The 18,428-nt window shown below is 49.7% G+C and overlaps 1 protein-coding gene across 5 annotated transcripts in view; it reads right to left on the minus strand.

Moving 5' to 3' along the window:
• The window catches only part of Jade1 (jade family PHD finger 1), a 54,207-nt gene that overhangs the window by 20,300 nt on the left and 15,479 nt on the right, over positions 1-18,428 (minus strand). For all 5 annotated transcript variants that reach the window (XM_041659010.1, XM_041659009.1, XM_041659011.1 and 2 more), the window contains exons 2-6: positions 17,636-17,713; positions 8,011-8,096; positions 5,218-5,375; positions 3,355-3,542; positions 88-299 (exon numbers count right to left, since the gene is read on the minus strand). In XM_041659010.1, coding sequence (XP_041514944.1) covers positions 88-299; positions 3,355-3,542; positions 5,218-5,375; positions 8,011-8,096; positions 17,636-17,687 — 696 coding nt within the window. In that variant the 5' untranslated portion in view covers positions 17,688-17,713. The remainder of the gene's footprint in view (positions 1-87; positions 300-3,354; positions 3,543-5,217; positions 5,376-8,010; positions 8,097-17,635; positions 17,714-18,428) is intronic.

Genomic DNA, 18,428 nt, shown 5'->3' on the forward strand with positions numbered 1-18,428 from the left:
AGCATCCTGGGCTCCAGAGAGCACAGGCTGGCTGACAGGCTCACCCCAGAACCCTAGGCAGCTTCTCTGTGGGCTTTGTCCCCTTACCTGGTGCACACAGATGTTACATTTGTCACAGAATACCATCTCATTGCCATCCTCGCCATCGGGTGACTGGCAGACATCACAGACAACGTCTTCATCATATTCAATTCCCAAGCCCTCTTCTGTCTCTATGGCATGATTCATATTATCATAGCATCGCTGTTCAAATTCCTCCAAGACCCTTTCCATGGTGTATTCGTCCAGCTCAGGCATCCCTGAAGGAAAACACCAGACACGTGAGTAAGTGCACATTAATAATCACTGTAATGAAACACTGGCATGTTTAAACTCCTAAATAAAACACAAATAAAAGAAAATCGGAGGGCCAGAGAAATTTCCATCAAGTGACTCAAACCAACCCGCAGATAAACACCTCCATTCCAGTTTGTTCCTTACGGAAGATAGAGTAAAGAAGCAAAACTTCAAAACAATCTCAAAAGCATGCTAGGGTATAAATACATGCACTGCTAAATGCACCACTGTTGCTATGACACTCATTTCACTTAGAAAGCCGGGACCATATATTATGGTGTTTGGGCTTTCTTGTTTTGGTTTTCAGGGTTTTATTTTGTTTTGTTTTTAATTTTCTTTCTTGCTGCTTAAAACAGTGCCCTGAAGCAGATTTCACACGGAACACCCAAATGTCTTTAACTGGCTCATCCCTCTCCGCTCTGAATTCACCAAGCAGAAATGCATAATCATTCCATCAGACAGAAATCAGATCCAGGAAAGGCAAACAGAGGAGATGTCTGGAGCAAAGAACTCAGTTCACTATGAGTCAAATAAAATGCAATACACTCCTACAAGAGCCATCAAACCTAAGCCAAGGGCACGAGGGGAAGGCTCTGGGTCAAGAGCAGCTACTGCTACAGCGGAGGAGCTGGGCTAGGTTCCCAGCACTGTGTCAGGTGGCTCACAACTGTCTGTAACTCCAGATCCCAGAGCTCTGAAACCCTCTCCTGACCTACCCTGGCACCTGCACACACCCACACAGGCACATACATGTAATTAAAATAAAGCCTTGAAAAAGAAAAGAAAAAAAGAAAGTGGTTACTGTGGTCTTAGTAGTGAGAAAAGAGCTATTTCCTATGTGCAGATGTTCTCCGAATTGCTGATAAGGAAAATGCGCCTTGTAAAGAAAGGCATTCCAGAGAAACATTTAGGAGTCACTGGGTCTCAGGCCAGCAGGAGCTGTATTAGGAGACCTGGAAGGGGGTGGGGCGAGTTTAAAAGGTGGGCGGAGATAATCTGAGCCTATAACTTATATGCATCATTATAAAATCAAAACCATCACTTTCAGGTTTTAAAATTTTGCGGATGAGCTGGAAAGGCAGAAGAACACTCGCTGTGCTCTTCTTCTGGAGAACCTGAGTTCAGGACCTAGTACCAACGCAGGGCAGTTTGCGACTTCACTTCAGGGACCAACCCCCTCTTAAGGAGCACCCACATGTTCGTATGCCTATATGCTCCTGTGTGTACACACAGGGAAGTGTTCTCTTCATGGGAGAAGACATTGAGAATGCATAGTGGTGAGCACCGCATAAACTAGGGCGCTTTTCCCCCAGTGCCTAGCTTGTGGATACTCCTAACTTTACTTTGCCTTCTAAGGAACCTTTACCATAAAAAGGTCAGTAGCGGCTGGGACAAGCATCTTTAAACTGGTGTTCAGTGTATGTCAAAGGATGATTTATTCTGCCAAGTCAGTTTATCTTGCCTAATGCCCCAGCCACGTGAGTTCTTACAACTCAAAGTACTGCAAAGCCAGTCTCTCAGCTGAGTCTCTGGACAGGACCCTGGACTAGATGGACACCAACAGCCAGCCAAATGCTTCACACTGTGTTTTGAGCGGTTTTAAACATGACAGTGTTAAGCATCTGGCCAGCTCAAAAGACAGAACTGAATCTTCTACATCGGCATAATACACCACTCAGATATATATACCACACATACTATACCACTCCCCAGGGACTTCTGAACAGATTCTACCACAGCCCCAGGCTTACTCCTGTTCTGACCACAAATACTTAAAGCAGGAAACAAGACCAGGAACACCAACTCAGTCAACACACCTAAGACACCAAGTAGAAAACGCCCACATTCGCAACTCAATCCTACCCAGTCCCATTCAACTGGCTGGTGGGCTCAATGGCAGGGCAAGCTGCTAGCAGAGCCAGGCCGAGGCAGACTCCATGAGAACACAAGCTTCAAACAGCGCTTGCCTTCCAGCCCTGAAGTCAAGCACACACTGACTCTTCCCTGTGTGCTGGAGAACAGCCCATGCCATCACGCCCCGACTCTGCTTCCACAGCACTAATGTAGTCTTTCACACCGAGTTCACTGTGTCAGGACAAACCCTCAGAGCAACCGTGGGAAAGGACAGCTGGAATGTGAGGAGACCTATGTAATCCCAGACTCCACACCATGACACACCGCTCCAACAAGGAGAGAGACCATCAGAGTGTGCTCTCAGCTAGGGTACACCTCACTCAAAGAAAGCCAGAAGAGTGTAAAGAGGTAAAATCAAGAGGGTTTGGAGCAATCTTTACAGGCTCACTCTGAGAAGCAGCAGGCTGCAGCTGGGGGAAGGTGCATTACATCACAACAGTAGGGCATGAGCAGGGTCCTGGACTGGACCTCCTACTAATCTCCCTGGGTTGCGGTTCCCAGATAGGGACAGGAAGCCAGTCATTGCAGCCAAAACAAGCCAGCTTCCACCCTATGGAACCGTCCCTCATCAGCCCACCAGTGCTCTGAATCCCCAAGTGGACTCTGTCACCAAAGCCAGATAATATGGTCTCCAAAGATTCTGAGATGACTGAAAACGGTTGTGCCTGGGTGGGCTCCAGCCTCTCACAGGACTCCAGGAGTCACTGCAGACACAAGCAGCTCCTCCTCCAAAGTGAGCTAATGTAATAACACACAAGCAGCTCCTCCTCCAACGTGAGCTAATGATGTAATAACACACAAGCAGCTCCTCCTCCAACGTGAGCTAATGATGTAATAACACACAAGCAGCTCCTCCTCCAAAGTGAGCTAATGTAATAACACACAAGCAGCTCCTCCTCCAACGTGAGCTAATGTAATAACACACAAGCAGCTCCTCCTCCAACGTGAGCTAATGTAATAACACACAAGCAGCTCCTCCTCCAACGTGAGCTAATGATGTAATAACACACAAGCAGCTCCTCCTCCAACGTGAGCTAATGATGTAATAACACACAAGCAGCTCCTCCTCCAACGTGAGCTAATGATGTAATAACACAGTCTCACCCATCTCCTTAAACTCTTCGTTGGTTAGCTCCAGCCATGCGGCATCCATATCGTTGAGGTCATAGCGACATACGCTGTCTGCTAGCGACCGGATATCAACGTAGCCCAACTCTGGAGGCTCAGAGGCAGATGATGCGATGTACTTCTTAGGCCTGATGAACATGAGAGATTTCTCTTCAGACACAACCCTGTTCAACAAGAAAACAAGTAGCCAGATTACTTTCTCTTCCATGGACAAGAAAGTTTCAGAGGCCAGGTACAACTTCCTCCTCCAGTCCTCAAGGCCAGACCATCCCCTATGCTCGGAAAAACTATGACTTAAAACTCAAATATCAGGCCGGGCAGTGGTGATGGATGCCTTTAATCCTAGCACTCAGGAGGCAGAGGCAGGTAGATCTCTGTGAGTTCGAGGCCAGCCTGGTCTACAGAGTGAGTTCCGGGACTGGCTCCATAGCTATTGAAAAACCCTGGTTTGGGGCGGCAGGGGTGGGGGTGGGGGTGGGGGTGGCTTGGAGGGGTGCGCGGGAGGACAACACAAGTATCAACAACACCCTCAGCCAGATGCTGCGGACTTCAGAGCTGCTCCTCCCTAGCACACATCCCTACCCTACCCTACCCACTCCGTGTCTCCACACCCCGCATGTCCATAGCTGGTTTCTAAATTCCTTCTGTCAATCAGGTGTGCTCATTCCTCTGAAGTTGTCGCTACACAGAGTCCTCGGGGACACAGCTGGCAAGAGCAGCCACAAGCTGTGCACCACCCATGCTGCAGATCACAGGCAGCGGCTCTGAACTCTCACCTTCCAAAAGACTAAGTGAAAACAGTGGGCAGCTGCAATTCCTAGGAATTCTGAGAGCCGGAGCCCAGTGAACACACGACCCCAGGACGATTCCGCTGCCACCACTCTCACAGCCTGCTCATGTCTGGAGAGCACGTTCCAGCTGCACCCAAGCCGTGTAAGGGACAGCGCAGAGCCGAGGGCTCTCGGCCCATGGGAGCGCTGCGGTCTCAGGACTTCCGTATTTGCTGTCCACCATGAGCACTCAGACCAACAGGATGTCCAGCGTTTATGGGTGTCATCACCCTGAAATTGTCAGTGACTCTAGAGGTGACTCCTGGTGGCCACCTATGCCTGCCTAGCCACGGTGGACTATAATATAACGTGACATCCATCAACATTCCACACTCCTCCGGTATCCCAAATTGATGACAATCAAATCAATCCGATGTCTAGGGAGACATGGAGTAAGGGCCAAACGGTGAATTTAGTCTACACCTGTCCATGGCAAAAGAGGCTATTCCACACAGCAAGGAGCCAGCGGACGCTGTGGCAGCCAAGCCAACAGAGCTATCGGCACTCCATCCTCTAGGTGGCCACACTACACCAAAGGGTGATGGTGGGGCAAAAATCATACCAGCACACAAAGCCCATCTCAAAGGAATGGCAAGGGGGACATGCTGTGAAGTGAGCCATGTGACAGGAGAGAAGAGAAAACAGCAGCATCTGGAAAGAGCCCGTCCATAGCAGAACTAGTCAAAGTCCTCGTCTGAGACACGGTCCAACAGGTCTCCTCATCCCTGTCATCTCCTAAAACGCAATCACCCACGGTTACTCTGAGTCACATGAAATGTATTCCCTAACATGCCTCGGACCTTCTGTTCTCCGGTATGAGAGAGCAGCACCTCCCGTGAGCTTCAGGGGTCTCTGACTCACCACCCTCAATGCCTGAACTGTGTCTCCTACACTTCTACCTCCTGTCAGGCCGCGTGTCATTGTACCACTGACTCGGGAACCGTCTCCTCTCAGCCTCCTGGTTTGCTGAGAGGAACAAGCAGTGGTGGACAGGGAAGCATGTGTCTACCTGGCCACGGGCTGCGGAATGGTCCCTGGGCTCACAGGCACCTGGACTCCTTTCTCCCATTCCTGTCTCCAGGGATCCGCCAGCACGTAGTACTCGTCGGGGTTCAGCTGGTAGGAGTCATGCAGCTTCATGGCAGTGATCAGGTCAGTCCTAAACACCTGGGAAGAAGGAGGGGACACTGGCATTTGGTACCTGCATTCATTTCGGAGCACTGGCAGCTGCAAGGTAACCATGGAGCTACCCAGAACAAGGCCACTGTATCAGTGCAAAGTAAGTATGTCCTGTTACAGAAGCCCTTCCCCTGACACGCATTTCCCTCGCCAGCTCCCTCATTCAACACAAGCTGAGGCAGCAGTGACTCTATCAATCCAACCGTTCCCCTCTCTAAGATCTCTCAATTCACCAAGGGCCGCTGAACAGAGGCTCCCGGAAATCCTTCAGGGAACGATGGCAAGTCACATGGCAAGTCACCCGCCGGTGCTCTTTGGAGCCCATGTTTACAAACAAAACATCACTAGCCAATTAACCTAAAGGCAAAACCTAGAACCGCCTGGTAGAGGTCACTATCTTCTAAACTAGCCTGCCAGCCAGCCCTCCTCCTGAGGGGCTAGCATCTAGGGCAGACGGCTGATGAGAGCAAGGGCCCCGTTTGCTAACCCAGGCAGAAATGCAAAGATCTGGGGGTGAACAACAGGTCACTATGACACCAAGTCAGAGGATGCCCTACCTTAGACCCAGGAAGCAGTATCTGGAGAGACAGAACCGGATCTTCCCTGCAAGCAGGACTCGGGGCGCGAGTCCATCTACCATGAAAGCGCTCAACTCATCATGAAGACTCCACGGAGAAAAGGATCTGCAGGAAGGGCAGCCCCCACCTCTGCTCCTCTGCGGACTCGTGGGCACTCGCATTCACATCTACGAGGCTGTCGGACAGCACAGCACACCCTGCCTGGCAGCCAGGGCTACACAGCTGCTTCCCCTCCAGCCTTCTCCTCAGCCCATGCATCTGAGCTGCACAAGGAAGCCCTGACCTTGGCATGAGCAAGCCCCACCGTATAGCAGGTGCAGCGTGAGCCTGAATCTGTAGGCTGTCCTCCGTGCACACAGCCAACCATCACTCCCTCACTCAGGACAGGAAGCTTTCTAGTGCTGCTAAGCACGGCTGACGTTGTTGGCCAGCTGGCTTTTCAGGATGGCAATCTCTTTGATAAACCCTGTCTCATGAAAGCACGAGGTAGTGGCTAAACAAAAAAGGCCACTCCTCTGGCTGTCATTTTCAACACTGGACGTACTCCAGGATGCCACTCCTACCTGCTGCAGGACCATCGAGCAAGAGCCTGGCTGTACCTTCCACAAAGATCACACAGGACATAAGGTCCCACGAGACACAAAGCCCCTGGACCTGGATCTAAGGTTAGTACCACCCTACCCCAAGGGAAAGGCCTTCAGGGTCATACCCATGAGTCTATACCCTCACAAAGCAAATCAGGTAAAACAGAGTCCAGCTAGGCTATACAAAGAAAAAACCAAGCAAACTCTCAAAGAAAGGAAATCACACACCAAGGAAGGAGACGAGAAAGGGCTGTTCCATTCCTAGAGACCCAGGAGAGGCTCTGACCCTAAGCTCGGGTGCCAGAGTAGACCAAGGAAGGACAGAGGAACTGGAAACCTTGGCATAGAAAGCACTTTGCTCTCAGGAATTTACACGGACCGGGCAAGGACAGAGTACCGTGCCTGCTACTCAGAGGCCTCAGAGGGACAGCAGGATAGTATGGACACCGAAAAGGCTCAGTATCAGTTACAGCAGCAACTCAGGATTTAACAAGACAAGAAACTACAACAGCAGAGATGTCCCGGTGCCATAAGAAAATGCAGTGAGCACTGAATGTCAACACAGACACTAGGCCTACAGCATCTCCCACACCCGCCCACCATGGAAGAGCTTCCTGGAACCAGTCTTTACCACTGTGTGGTAGGGGATATTACTCCATCACCAAGAAACTCCTCTGCTCCTGAACATGGTCTCCAGTGTCAGACGGCCTCCGAGGAACACCTGTCACTGCATGGCCATCACGCCGTAAGCCAACTGAGGTCATCCCACAAACAGCGCGATGCCAAAGAAGTTTCCCACAGCTTCCCCTGAAAACTCACAACAGGCTGACACCCTGACTTTGAATTCTGAGCCTGGTGAAGGGCGTAGAGAAAACAGCTCAGGATGACAGGGCCCAGATAGCTAAGGCCAGCGGGGAAGCACCTCTAAAAACAATTTTAGTGAGGAAAAGGAACAATAAAAGTAGGGTACCAGGGAAATGTAAAACGTGAAACAAACTGGGAAAGTGGAGGAAAGCCTTCAGCATAATCCCCAGAACAAAACTTCCAGAATTACGTTGGGTTGTTGCCAAATAAGCCACACATTCATGGCTCAGACTAACTTGAGGCCAGCAGAGACTTGGCAGCAGCTGAACCCGCTCATCTCCTGGCCAGAGGAAAAGTTGTTGGGAGCCAGCAAAGATGAAACGGGAAAGGAAAAAGAATACAATTAACAGTAAGAGCTAACATTCACTGCACACTACATACATGCCCCATGCTCTGCATGTATGCGCCTCCATGTATTGGCCCACTCACTCCTCCGGAGACTCCGATGAGACACACATCTGCTTCTCACCATCTTCCCGGGGTATCAAGTGGGGCAGAGGTCAAGTAACTTGCTCAGACATGCACATCGTGAGGCAGGCATGAGGGCAGCAGGTTTGCATGCACACATGACCAAGGCAAGCAAGCATTCCAAAGTACCTCAGAAGGCTTTCGGTCTTCATGTCTAGAGCAGGAGCTCCTCCCATGCTGGGATCGAGAATGCTGGGACCACGTGGTGGACAAGCCTAAGGAAGCAAACAGTCAAACAGAAACCGTTAAAAACACACACACACACATGGGATGAGTGTTTCAGTGGTGATGTGCTAGCTGCGTAAGTGTGAGGACCTGGTCCAGATCCCCAGCGCCCTAAGGAAAGGTTGGCATGGTGGTGTGTGCAAGTGGGGCCAGACAGCCCGTCTAGCTTCAGGTCTAGTAAAAGACCTTCCCTCGAAGGTAAGGTGAAAAACAGAGAGGAAGTCATTCTCTCACCAACCTCCGGTCTCCACATCTGTCCACACGGGTAAACATATCTTCACACACATGCAAGAAATTGTGCCAGTCACTGGGGTGTCTCCAGTGACAACCTACAAAGCCATCCCCTGGCCCTCATACGGTTCCTTCCTTCCTGTCAGGCCTAAGTCACAGTAGATTCCTGTGTGCAGGCTGCTCCATCCGCCTCATGTACAGGAGAGAGCATGTACAGGAGAGAGAAGGGGGGGGGGGGGGGGGGAGAACGAGAACACCACAGTATACTTCAGGGGTGGAGGCTGTACCACACTGCTATGACAAACTAGAAAACATCCCCTAAGTCTTCAGCCAAGTATCTAATGGCAGGATCCCTGGGTTCGATCCAAGGCCGTGCCTAAACATTGAAAGAAGAAAGTATGTCTCTGCAAGGCACAGCAATCTCGCGTTCCCTAAAAAGCAGAGAACCTCCACATTTACTGGGCCTCTCTCCGGAGATGCTAAACCCCCTCCAACATATCCTTACCAGGAAACTCAGGTATCCTAAGTGCCACCCGGACTGAGCAGACTGAGCACTCCCAGGACCTGAAATTTCTCTGCAGCACTGAGAGCTCCTCCTGCCTAAAATACCCCTTCTACCACACTGCCTTTCTTCCTGGGGTCCTTATTCTCTGGTTTCTCCACTTCCCGGAGCTGAGTTTCTAAGCAGAACGCCCGGCTGAGCCTGAGAGCTACATTCTTAGACTAAGGTCCCCCTGGACTCACTGCAGACCCAGGGTAGCCCTGGTGGCAGACATTAACTTCTCAGTCATTCTGACATCTGCCAACTCCGCAACATAAAAACCAGTCCAGACTTCGCCTGAACTACTTCTGCCTCTTCAATCCCTCCTGAGACGAGTCCACCACGTTTTCTACTTGAGGTCAGAAATCTACAAGTCATCTGGATTCCCCCTCCTTCCTGCTCACAACACAGCCAATCAGTAGCCAAGTCATAAGCCAACCTTCCAAGGCCTCAGAACACTCTGTTCCTCTAGTGCCCCCTCCCCCGCCACCACTGCTGCTGCCTCCTCTTGTCTGTCAGGTGGATGAGCACAATGGCTTCTGCTCCGTGGGCACACAACTGCAGACACAGCGCCCCAACCACATTCACTCTTTGCCTAACCTGCTGATAACTCATTTCAGCCTCCTGTCTGTAACTACAGCATGCAGTCACTGAACAGAAACTGACAAAACACCCCACAATGTTAAAAAGCAAAAGCCCAAGAAGGCCACCATTTTCCCAGTGAAACCACCTGTTACTCAAGCCCTGATGGCCACAGCATCTATCAGACAGACACAGAGCCTGCCTCAGGCAGGTCTTTCACATACGCCTCTCGTCCAGTTCTTAATGGTGACAGCGAACAGGGATTGTGGGCTCCGGCAAGGAAGGTCTCTGAGCTACCCCTGAGTACCAATTCGAGGCTGGGTCACCTAGCTGCTGTCCTTCTGTGGCATTCCAGTGGCTACTCTGTTTGAGCAGAAGTAGGGCTGGTGAGTAGCCTAGCGTCCAGGGCTTGCCTAGCATCTCCAGGCCCTAAGCCACAGTCCCAACTCCACAGGAGTAATTGATTCAACACTGGTACTTTTCAAGTCAATAACGATACTTACATTCAAAATGAATGGGAACGAACACACACACACCCACTGGAAATAGTGTCGCCACCTGCAGAAATTCTAAGTCTGGTTATCACAGAGAAAGAAGTGGTTCCTGAAGTTCACAGAAGACTCTCTGTGGACCAGGGCCTTCCTCTAGCAAAGGGGTTCATACACCTTCCCGCCCTCAACCCTAATTATATACAGGTATATAAAATAGTCATAAAAACCAAACATTTACTAACTATAAATCAAAAAAATTAAGCTTAAAAACATCAGTTAGCATACATAATTTTGATGTGGGAGTGTCATATATCAATCTGTTGATTTCATTGGTTAAGCAATAAAGAAACTGCTTGGCCCTGATAGGTTAAAATATAGGTGGGAGGAGTAAACAGAACAGAATGCTGGGAGGAAGAGGAAGTGAGTTCAGAGATGCCATGCTCCCCTCTCCCGGACAGAGGCGATAGCTCTGCTCTCTGAGGCACACGCGATGAAGCTCCGACCCAGGATGGACGTGGGCTAGAATCTTCCCGGTAAGCGCACCTAGCGATGCTACACAGATGATTAGAAATGGGCTAAATTAATATGTGAGAATTAGCCTAGAAGAGGCTAGATAGAAATGGGCCAAGCAGTGTTTAAATGAATACAGTTTGTGTGTTATTTCGGGGCAAAGCTAGCCAGGCAGCTGGGGTGCTAGGGAGGCAGCCCCGCCACTCCTATTACTACATAATTTTTAAATATATTTATTGATAAGAGCAAATTTGCACACTAATAAAATGAATCTCCTATATTTTATGTAAAGAATTAAATTTTGGTTGAATATTTGATATGTCAGAACACAGAGAATCTACATTTTTCATTTTGATCAGTATTTTAACTGTTTTCTTTCCCTTTCTTTTTCTGTCATTGCACACTGAGAAACCTCTTACTATTGCCAAATGTTTCATGACCCCCACATTCAGTTTCTTGTGGGGTTACAGCTCACTGTTTAAGGGCTGAAGAGATGGCTAAGAATGTTCTTACAGAGGACCCGGACTCAAATCCCAGCACCCAAGTGATGGAGGCACAACCATCTGAAACTCCAGTACGAGGGGCTTCGAGCCCTCTTCTGGCAGGCATTCATTCATATAGTACACAGACAAAATAGCCATACAAATAAAACACAATTCACTGTTTAGGAAGCCATACCCCAGGAGGTCCACAGACTGTAAAAGAGAGGGGCACGTGTATGCATGGGACCCCCAGAAAGATCAGAGAGATGGAAAGGGATGGTCCCTTCCATTGTTCCCGGTGGTGCTGGGGATGGAGCCCAGGACTTCTACGTGCTGGGCAGGTGCTTGACCTCAGCCTGCGCCCTCGCTGAACTCTGGAAAGAGTTATCAATGGGAATAAAATAGAAGCGAAAAGCTTCCAAAAGAATCATTCCTTTGGTGTACTTTAAACATGGCCCAAGACAGGAAGAGTACTGAGAATTCCAGAGTTGAAGCAGAAACACAGCATGCGTCCGTCCTCTCGCGGGTCTCATGCTCCTGTCTTCTTGGGATGGCAGCACCATTCCCAAGCCGTCCAGGCTTCCATGAAGTTTGTCATTGTGTGGGCTCAGAATACAACAACACTAGGAAACTGCAAATCTTAAAAATCTGTTTGTACCATATTTGCTTTTAAAATAGACACCCAAGACTGCCTGGTATCCCATATTAACCAGGGTACCCTCTTACTTAGAAACATAATATCTTATAAAACTTATTTGCAGAAGGGAAGACTGGAAAAAAATTAAATTCAAATTATCACTGATATAACATTGTCAGCAGTTCATTTACTACAACTAAAAAACCACTAGTTCTAGGCCCTCATCAAGGGAACTTCTCTTTGCAACAGACCGCTACAGAAAACCACAAATGCAAAGTTGCTGAGCCTGATTTCAACTGATAAATCTACCACAAAATTCCAGAACCTAAGGCTCAGGGAACACTAGAAGAGAGGGCAGGGAGACTGTAAGAGCCAGAGGACCAGGGAGTTTGTGCTGAGGCTGTGGTCTATGTCAGACATGGCAGTGTAAACACTGTCGTGGACAAGCTGAACAAGGACAAGAGACATGCCAGTGTGGATGGGAGAGACCATGCGGCCTCACCCCTACAGAACGGTCTGCAGGTAACTAAAGGAATTCGTGGAGCAGTAAAGTCTTCCCCAGTGAGGAGTGCACTGGTTATCCTATACCAGTGGTCAGCCCGAAAACATCATACACGGAAGGTAGTATTACAGAGACTGAGCAGGTTATGTTTATACACACACGCACACACACACCAGCAATGAAGAAAAGGAGGCCACGGATTTGAAAGACAGCGGTGATCTGGGGTACATAGGAAGGTTTAGAGAAACAAAAAGAGGAAACTATTATGATCTCAAAAAAAGAAAATAAACCCAGAAACAACCTAAAACTCCACCACCACACTGTAAAAAGATAAATTATGACACAATCCTTCAACAAAACACTAGCCATCAACAAAAAGGAACGCATTATAAACAGATGGGTGAGAAACACTTGCTTCGTGTGCCGTGGATAAATACTGAGATAATTACACTGAGTGAAAGAAACTCGAGCAGAACAGGTCCAGCGCACTGACGGGAAGTCGGGGAGAGGACTAATCCATCCTGACAGATCAGTGGCTGAGTCGGAGGGACAGATTATTTAGATTTTGATGACATAATACATGTAAACATGGCCAAACCTCTCAAGATACACACTTAAATATGTGCAGCTTGCTGGACATACATGAGCCACCAGGAAACTATGAAAGGGCCATCACCACTAACACAGCACCGTCCTCTCTAAGAAAGACTCTGGCCACCTTCCACACAAATCCTAGACTTGGATGGGGATCCCAGTGAACAAGGGGAACCGCCCTGCTCCAGCTTCCTTCAGACCTTCCTGTTCAAGACAAGTCAGTATTTTACACAGCATACACAAGCACAAGGCAGAGTTTGTAGGAGTTCAACCTAGTCAGTACACACACACATACAAGCGCGCACACACACACACATACAAGCACACACAGCAAATCCTCAGTAAACAGATTTTTGAAAAGTAGATAAATTTTCTACTTAAAATCTTGTTCGTGGAGTCATCGGTGTTGCTCTGTAGAAAGTACGCCTGGAGCTGAAGATGGCAGGCGCAGGGTCACACTTCGGTCTGACCTAACACATATGTTTGTGAGCTCCCAGAAAAAGAGACGCCATTCAGCAGCAGGTCGGGGGGGGGGGGGGGGGGGGGGTTGGCTCCTCTCCTGCAGAATGCCTGTCCATCCACAACACATTCTGAAAGTCAGAAGGACTCAAGCCTCTACCTGGCTAGTATTACAGCAGCACCCTCCCCTGCGCCACCCTCCCAGGCCTGGGGTGGGTTTGAAGTAGAGGGTGTCAGCAGGACGTTCTACTCCCCAAACAAGGGTAGCTGAGGAGCTGGATGTGCTGGCGCTGCCGTCCTAGAAACGAAGGGGACTAAAGCAGGAGGACCTGAAGTTCAAGGCCCACTTGGGCAAAACTTCAAACTCCAGTCTCAAGTAACTTAGTAAGAGTAATAGTAACTATCTACATACTTCACTAACTAAACAGTTCCGGCATGAAATACTTTCAGAAGGGGGCGTGTGGCGCAGAAAGAGGAGCCTCAAGGTCTGTAGGTAACTCATGCTACAGCAGACTGTGACAGGCCTCTGCCTGTGGCAGTAACCACGCTGAGCTGGCACTTGACTCTGCACTCCCGTCCAAAGTGCTGATAGCTGAAGGCAAGCTACAGGATTCCGTAAGGCATCTTCACTGCTACCAGCACAGAACTGGGGAGGTGGGGTCAGGATGATCAGGAGTTCAAGGTCATTCGAGGGCAGCCTGGGCAATACCAGACCCAGTCTCAAAATAGAAACATAATAAGTAAACTTTTGCTCCCTTTTCTGCTTGCCTTCAGCAAGAAGTAATGATCTTGGCAATAGCGTCTAAACTTATGGCCACTCCCTGATAAGTAATTGATACCTAAAGCTAAAAGTCCTCTCTATTGACAAAACAGTTTTGTCACACTATCTCAAACACTGAAAGAATGGAAGGGAAATAGTCTGTCTTTTTTACTATCCCCAGCTTCCACCAGGACAGAGAGAGCATTTGGGGCTAGCACAGTTACAAAAGGCTCCAAGATCACAGCAGGCAGCAGGCCATGCCTATGCAAGCACCAAGCCCCTTCTGCTCCTGCCAGACACCGCCAGCACACCCCTTTGAAAGATTAAAAATAGCCCTGCTAGCTTGCCCTGGAGCTAACATAACGGGAAAGCCTCAAGAGTAAATCTAATGCATACTGCACGCCACCTCCCAGTTTTGGATCAGTTCCGTGTAATAAGCTGTTCCGGCTCTGGGCTAGGCCCTACCACCACCACTAAAAATAAAAGGTAGGGGAAGATTACACTATGCAAGAAAGGCTCTGGAAACAGAGACCCTGTTCACGCCACCACAAAACACAGACTAGGAAAGCCCTCCCCACCACCCCAATGGAGTCTCTCCATGTCCGAGATGCGCTTCTGCCCTTTGAAAGAAAACAACTCAACAGGTAACACAGGTCCAGCAATACAGAGTGCCATGGGCCAATGTCACAGCGTCAGGATGCAGACCTAGCACGTTTGCACTCCTGGGCAAATAAAGCCATGGCCACATAAATTGTCAACTGAAACTACACAGACAGCATCAGAACTACCTGTTGTCTATGCTGGGAGAGGACCCTAGCCTGCCACAATTCCTACAGCCAACCTCTATTGTCCAATCTATCCCCACCTTCTGAAAAGCACAGGCTTGACAGTAGTCCTTGCATAGTATTTAAGTTTTCTTACTTACATAGGGAAAATAAGTTAGCGACTACAACTATAATTAGTCTCTGACAACCAATAATATTCCTGCCCAAAAAGGGATATTTTATTCTAATTAGTCTCTGCAGATAAAATGAAATCTTTAGAAATAATGAAACTAACTGGTGGGTCCTGGTCCCACCTTTGCCACACTCTCCTAAGGGCCAAGGACCCTGGGTGGAAGCAGGAAGTTAAGGGCTTGCTTCCCCAGGCCACACCCGGGCACAGGGTATAACTTCAGACTTTGGCTGTGCTAACCAGTCCCAAGAGCCCAGCAATAACAGACAGTGCCTACAAACACCCCAGCACTGTTCCATCCAACTGCAGGGATGGGCCTCCAGGGCAGCTGGAGGAAGACCAACAACCACGAAGACAGTGGATGAGGGCTCACACCTGGCACAGAAAAGGCCCATCCATCCCCAACTGTAAATACCACACTGCTATTCCCCTGGGCCAGGCCAGAAAACAAAGCAATGGCCTCCAGACTCAGAAGCCAGCAGGCCCCGGCTGTGCCTGTGGCTGGTGCTGTGGCCCCATGCTGACGTCTGCAGCTGTCCTCCACTTGGACACCCTGCCAAAATCCCAGTCAGGCCTGCAGGCTGGAGAGGCTGGGAGGTGGCCACTGTACAGACCCTGTTGTAAACAAAACTCAGGACATAGAAAGCTACCATAAGATACCACTACCACCCCAGCCCCAAGTGTGTACAAGGGGAGGGGGCCCAGTGCAATGAGGGGCTTAGCAGCAGAGGCCTACACATGAACTAGCTGCCAGGGAAGAAGGGGAGAAGAGTCAGAGCTGAACTCTGCAGATACTGCCGTGGGCCCTGGCACTCGGTCAGAAATACCTGCTCACCACTCTCACCGCTCACCGTAATTACTGAGTCACCAAGCCTGACCAGACAGCCATAAAGCGCCACCAACTACAGTGTGCTCCATACTGAACCCACTGCATGGTAAGAATTCCAGCAACTGTCATTGCTATGCCCCACAACCACCAGCACACTCCCACGTGCAGCCAAGACCTGGGCTTGGATGGCATTCTACCTTAACCTCCCAAAAGAACAGACAGGAGCATAGCAGGAGAAAGGAAATGGCCCATCACAGGCAAGGTCTGAGTTGGGGATGGACATGTTTTTATCGTGTGTGTGCATGTGTGTGTGTATATACACACATAGGCGTATACACCTGCCACACACGTGTGTGATCAGAGGACAACTTATCAGAATGGGTTCTCCACCCAGGAGAACCAGTGATGGAACTATGGAACTCAAACTTGGCAGCGTGCACCTCGACCACGTCGCCAGCCCTGGACACACTTGTGGTGAAAATTTTCTAAACTTAAAAAGACGAACTTTAAAAAAAAAAGTTTCAGGACAAACATCTTGTAGAAAAGTAGACAGGACCACCAAACTTTTGCCAGTGTAGAAGTAGGAGCTGAGGCTCAAGTTGAGGGCCTCACACCCAGCTTGGTGTTCCCAAGCTCACATAGGGGGCCTTACGGGCCTGCACTTATAGGGGAACCTCAATAGCTCCAAGGAAATGAGAGAAAAGTCCTCCTTTGGAGACAACATCCTTCCTCCCGATTCCCTCCTCCCCTTTACAGTGACTCCTTTGCTTGGACCACATGTCAGCTCTTCAGTTCTCACGCAGCTGTCAGACCTGGGCACAGCTCACCTCCACACCGCCATCGCTCTCAGCTCTGTGCCTACCGCTCCACGCCTTCCCACAGCTGAAATCTGCACGGCTGCCTCAGGTCTGTGGCCCTCCCACCTTCTCCGTGGCTGTCCACGTGGCCCCCACAGCAGCACAACCACGCTCATGCCTGCCGCCTGAGACACCAGGCATTCTAACCGCCCTAGCTGCCCAAGGCATTTCATCCCTGGGACCTGCCCGGACACTGCCTCCTCCCTAGGTCCTCCCAGACCCCCTCTCTGGAGTCCCCACAATCCACTTCTACAGCACACCATGAGAGCATTGTGCACATCAGAGCTGTTCATAACGTCTGAGGCAAAGTGCCTAGAAAGCAGGCCTGGCTCCCTTCCCGCCGCACAGTACAGCAAGTTTTCTTTCAAGGATCCCAGAGTTTAATGTGTAATGTCAAACCTAAGCTAATGGGCTGGAGTGCAGACGCCGAGTTAGGTACAGAATCCCCTTCTACAGTCTGAGGGGAGCGCGTCTCTCGGCAGACTGTTAGCTCCCCAACACAGACACTGTGTGACATTTATTTTGACTGCCTGGAAACCAACTAACTCCTGGTTCTCAGCTACACTGTGAAAATCTGAGGTTGCCAGAGAGCTGAGATGCAGACAGTGACAGATTAAACGCCATCCCGTTAGACCTTGGAGAGGGCAGAGACTCATGTGCCATGTCTGAAGAACCTGGACTTGGTACCCTCCCATCACAGTGGGCAGTCCTCCATCTGCCCTCGGAGCCCCAGGCAGGTTGAGCTAGTTAATAATTACCTGGCTTTGATTAAGTTCCCTCTTCATAGAGAGCAACGTGAGGCACCATAAATGGTGTTTAATGAAAACAGACACACCGGTGGCTCTTGGAACTGAATCCTTCTCCCTGGATAACGCAGGAAGCCTGCAGAAGGCCTGCCTGCAGTCAACCTTGCCGGCAAGGATCTGGTTACAGCCCTGCAGCTCCAGCACACTCAGATGTGTTTCTCTCCAGGCCTTGCCTTTCTCTGACCTGCTTGATATGCAAAGGGCCTTGGCTATTTAAAGCATCATATTAAAAAATCATGGTTTTACACTGACCCAAACCCTAGTAGGCTCCACGAACAACAAAGCAGGACTTACTGCCATTGTCGTCAGAATCCTCGCTGCTGCTGGGAAGGCGACCTCGTTTCATGATCTCCCCGGGAGACAGCAGGCAGCCTGCAAAGCAATGAGACAGCACTTAACCCAAGATGGTAACATGCCATCATCAAGTTGTGCTTCAGATGGCAGCCAGGATGCTGCAAACAAAAGCAAACACAGGGCCTCGAGTAGCATTTGAATTGCAAACAGTGAAAAGACCAAAGACACATAATTAGCTGAAATCATTAACAGACCAGGTTAAGAGTCGGGGGAGGGGTAAAGCCACATGTGGGCAGGTCTCCCAGAGGTGCCACCCTTCCATCCACAGTCCCCAGACATCATAACTTCTCAGGAGTCTCCTCAGCCCTGGCAGCAGCACTGCAGGGAACAGCCCACAGCAAGGAGCAGTCTGTCTCCCAAACAGACCTATGCTCTGTGTGCAGACTGGGCGCAGGGACGGGGCCAGGCCTCACACTTTGTTTATACTGTGCACTGGGCATGACTGGGCTTCTTTGGCAAATTCTGTTACAAATGAACCCCAAATTTTGCTAAGATGAACTAAGTAACAACCTGTGGCTCTAGAAAGGACCAGTGAGGTAATGGGGGGGAGACACACGTGCCATCTCCAACAGCTAGAACAGGAAGGGGCAACAAGCTTCAGGAACGCCGTCCAAACCCCTCCCTTCTGCTCCTTCACAGTAACTTCTCCAGGGTCACCCCGGATGGGAAACTCCCACTCCTCATTGCCCAAGTCTTGTCACGACGAATATGAACAAACTCAACTACTAAAAAA

The sequence above is a fragment of the Microtus oregoni genome, unplaced genomic scaffold (genome assembly GCF_018167655.1).
Source record: "Microtus oregoni isolate MIOR12 unplaced genomic scaffold, Mior012 000010F_ref0000083, whole genome shotgun sequence".
In the NCBI taxonomy this organism is placed as follows: domain Eukaryota; kingdom Metazoa; phylum Chordata; class Mammalia; order Rodentia; family Cricetidae; genus Microtus; species Microtus oregoni.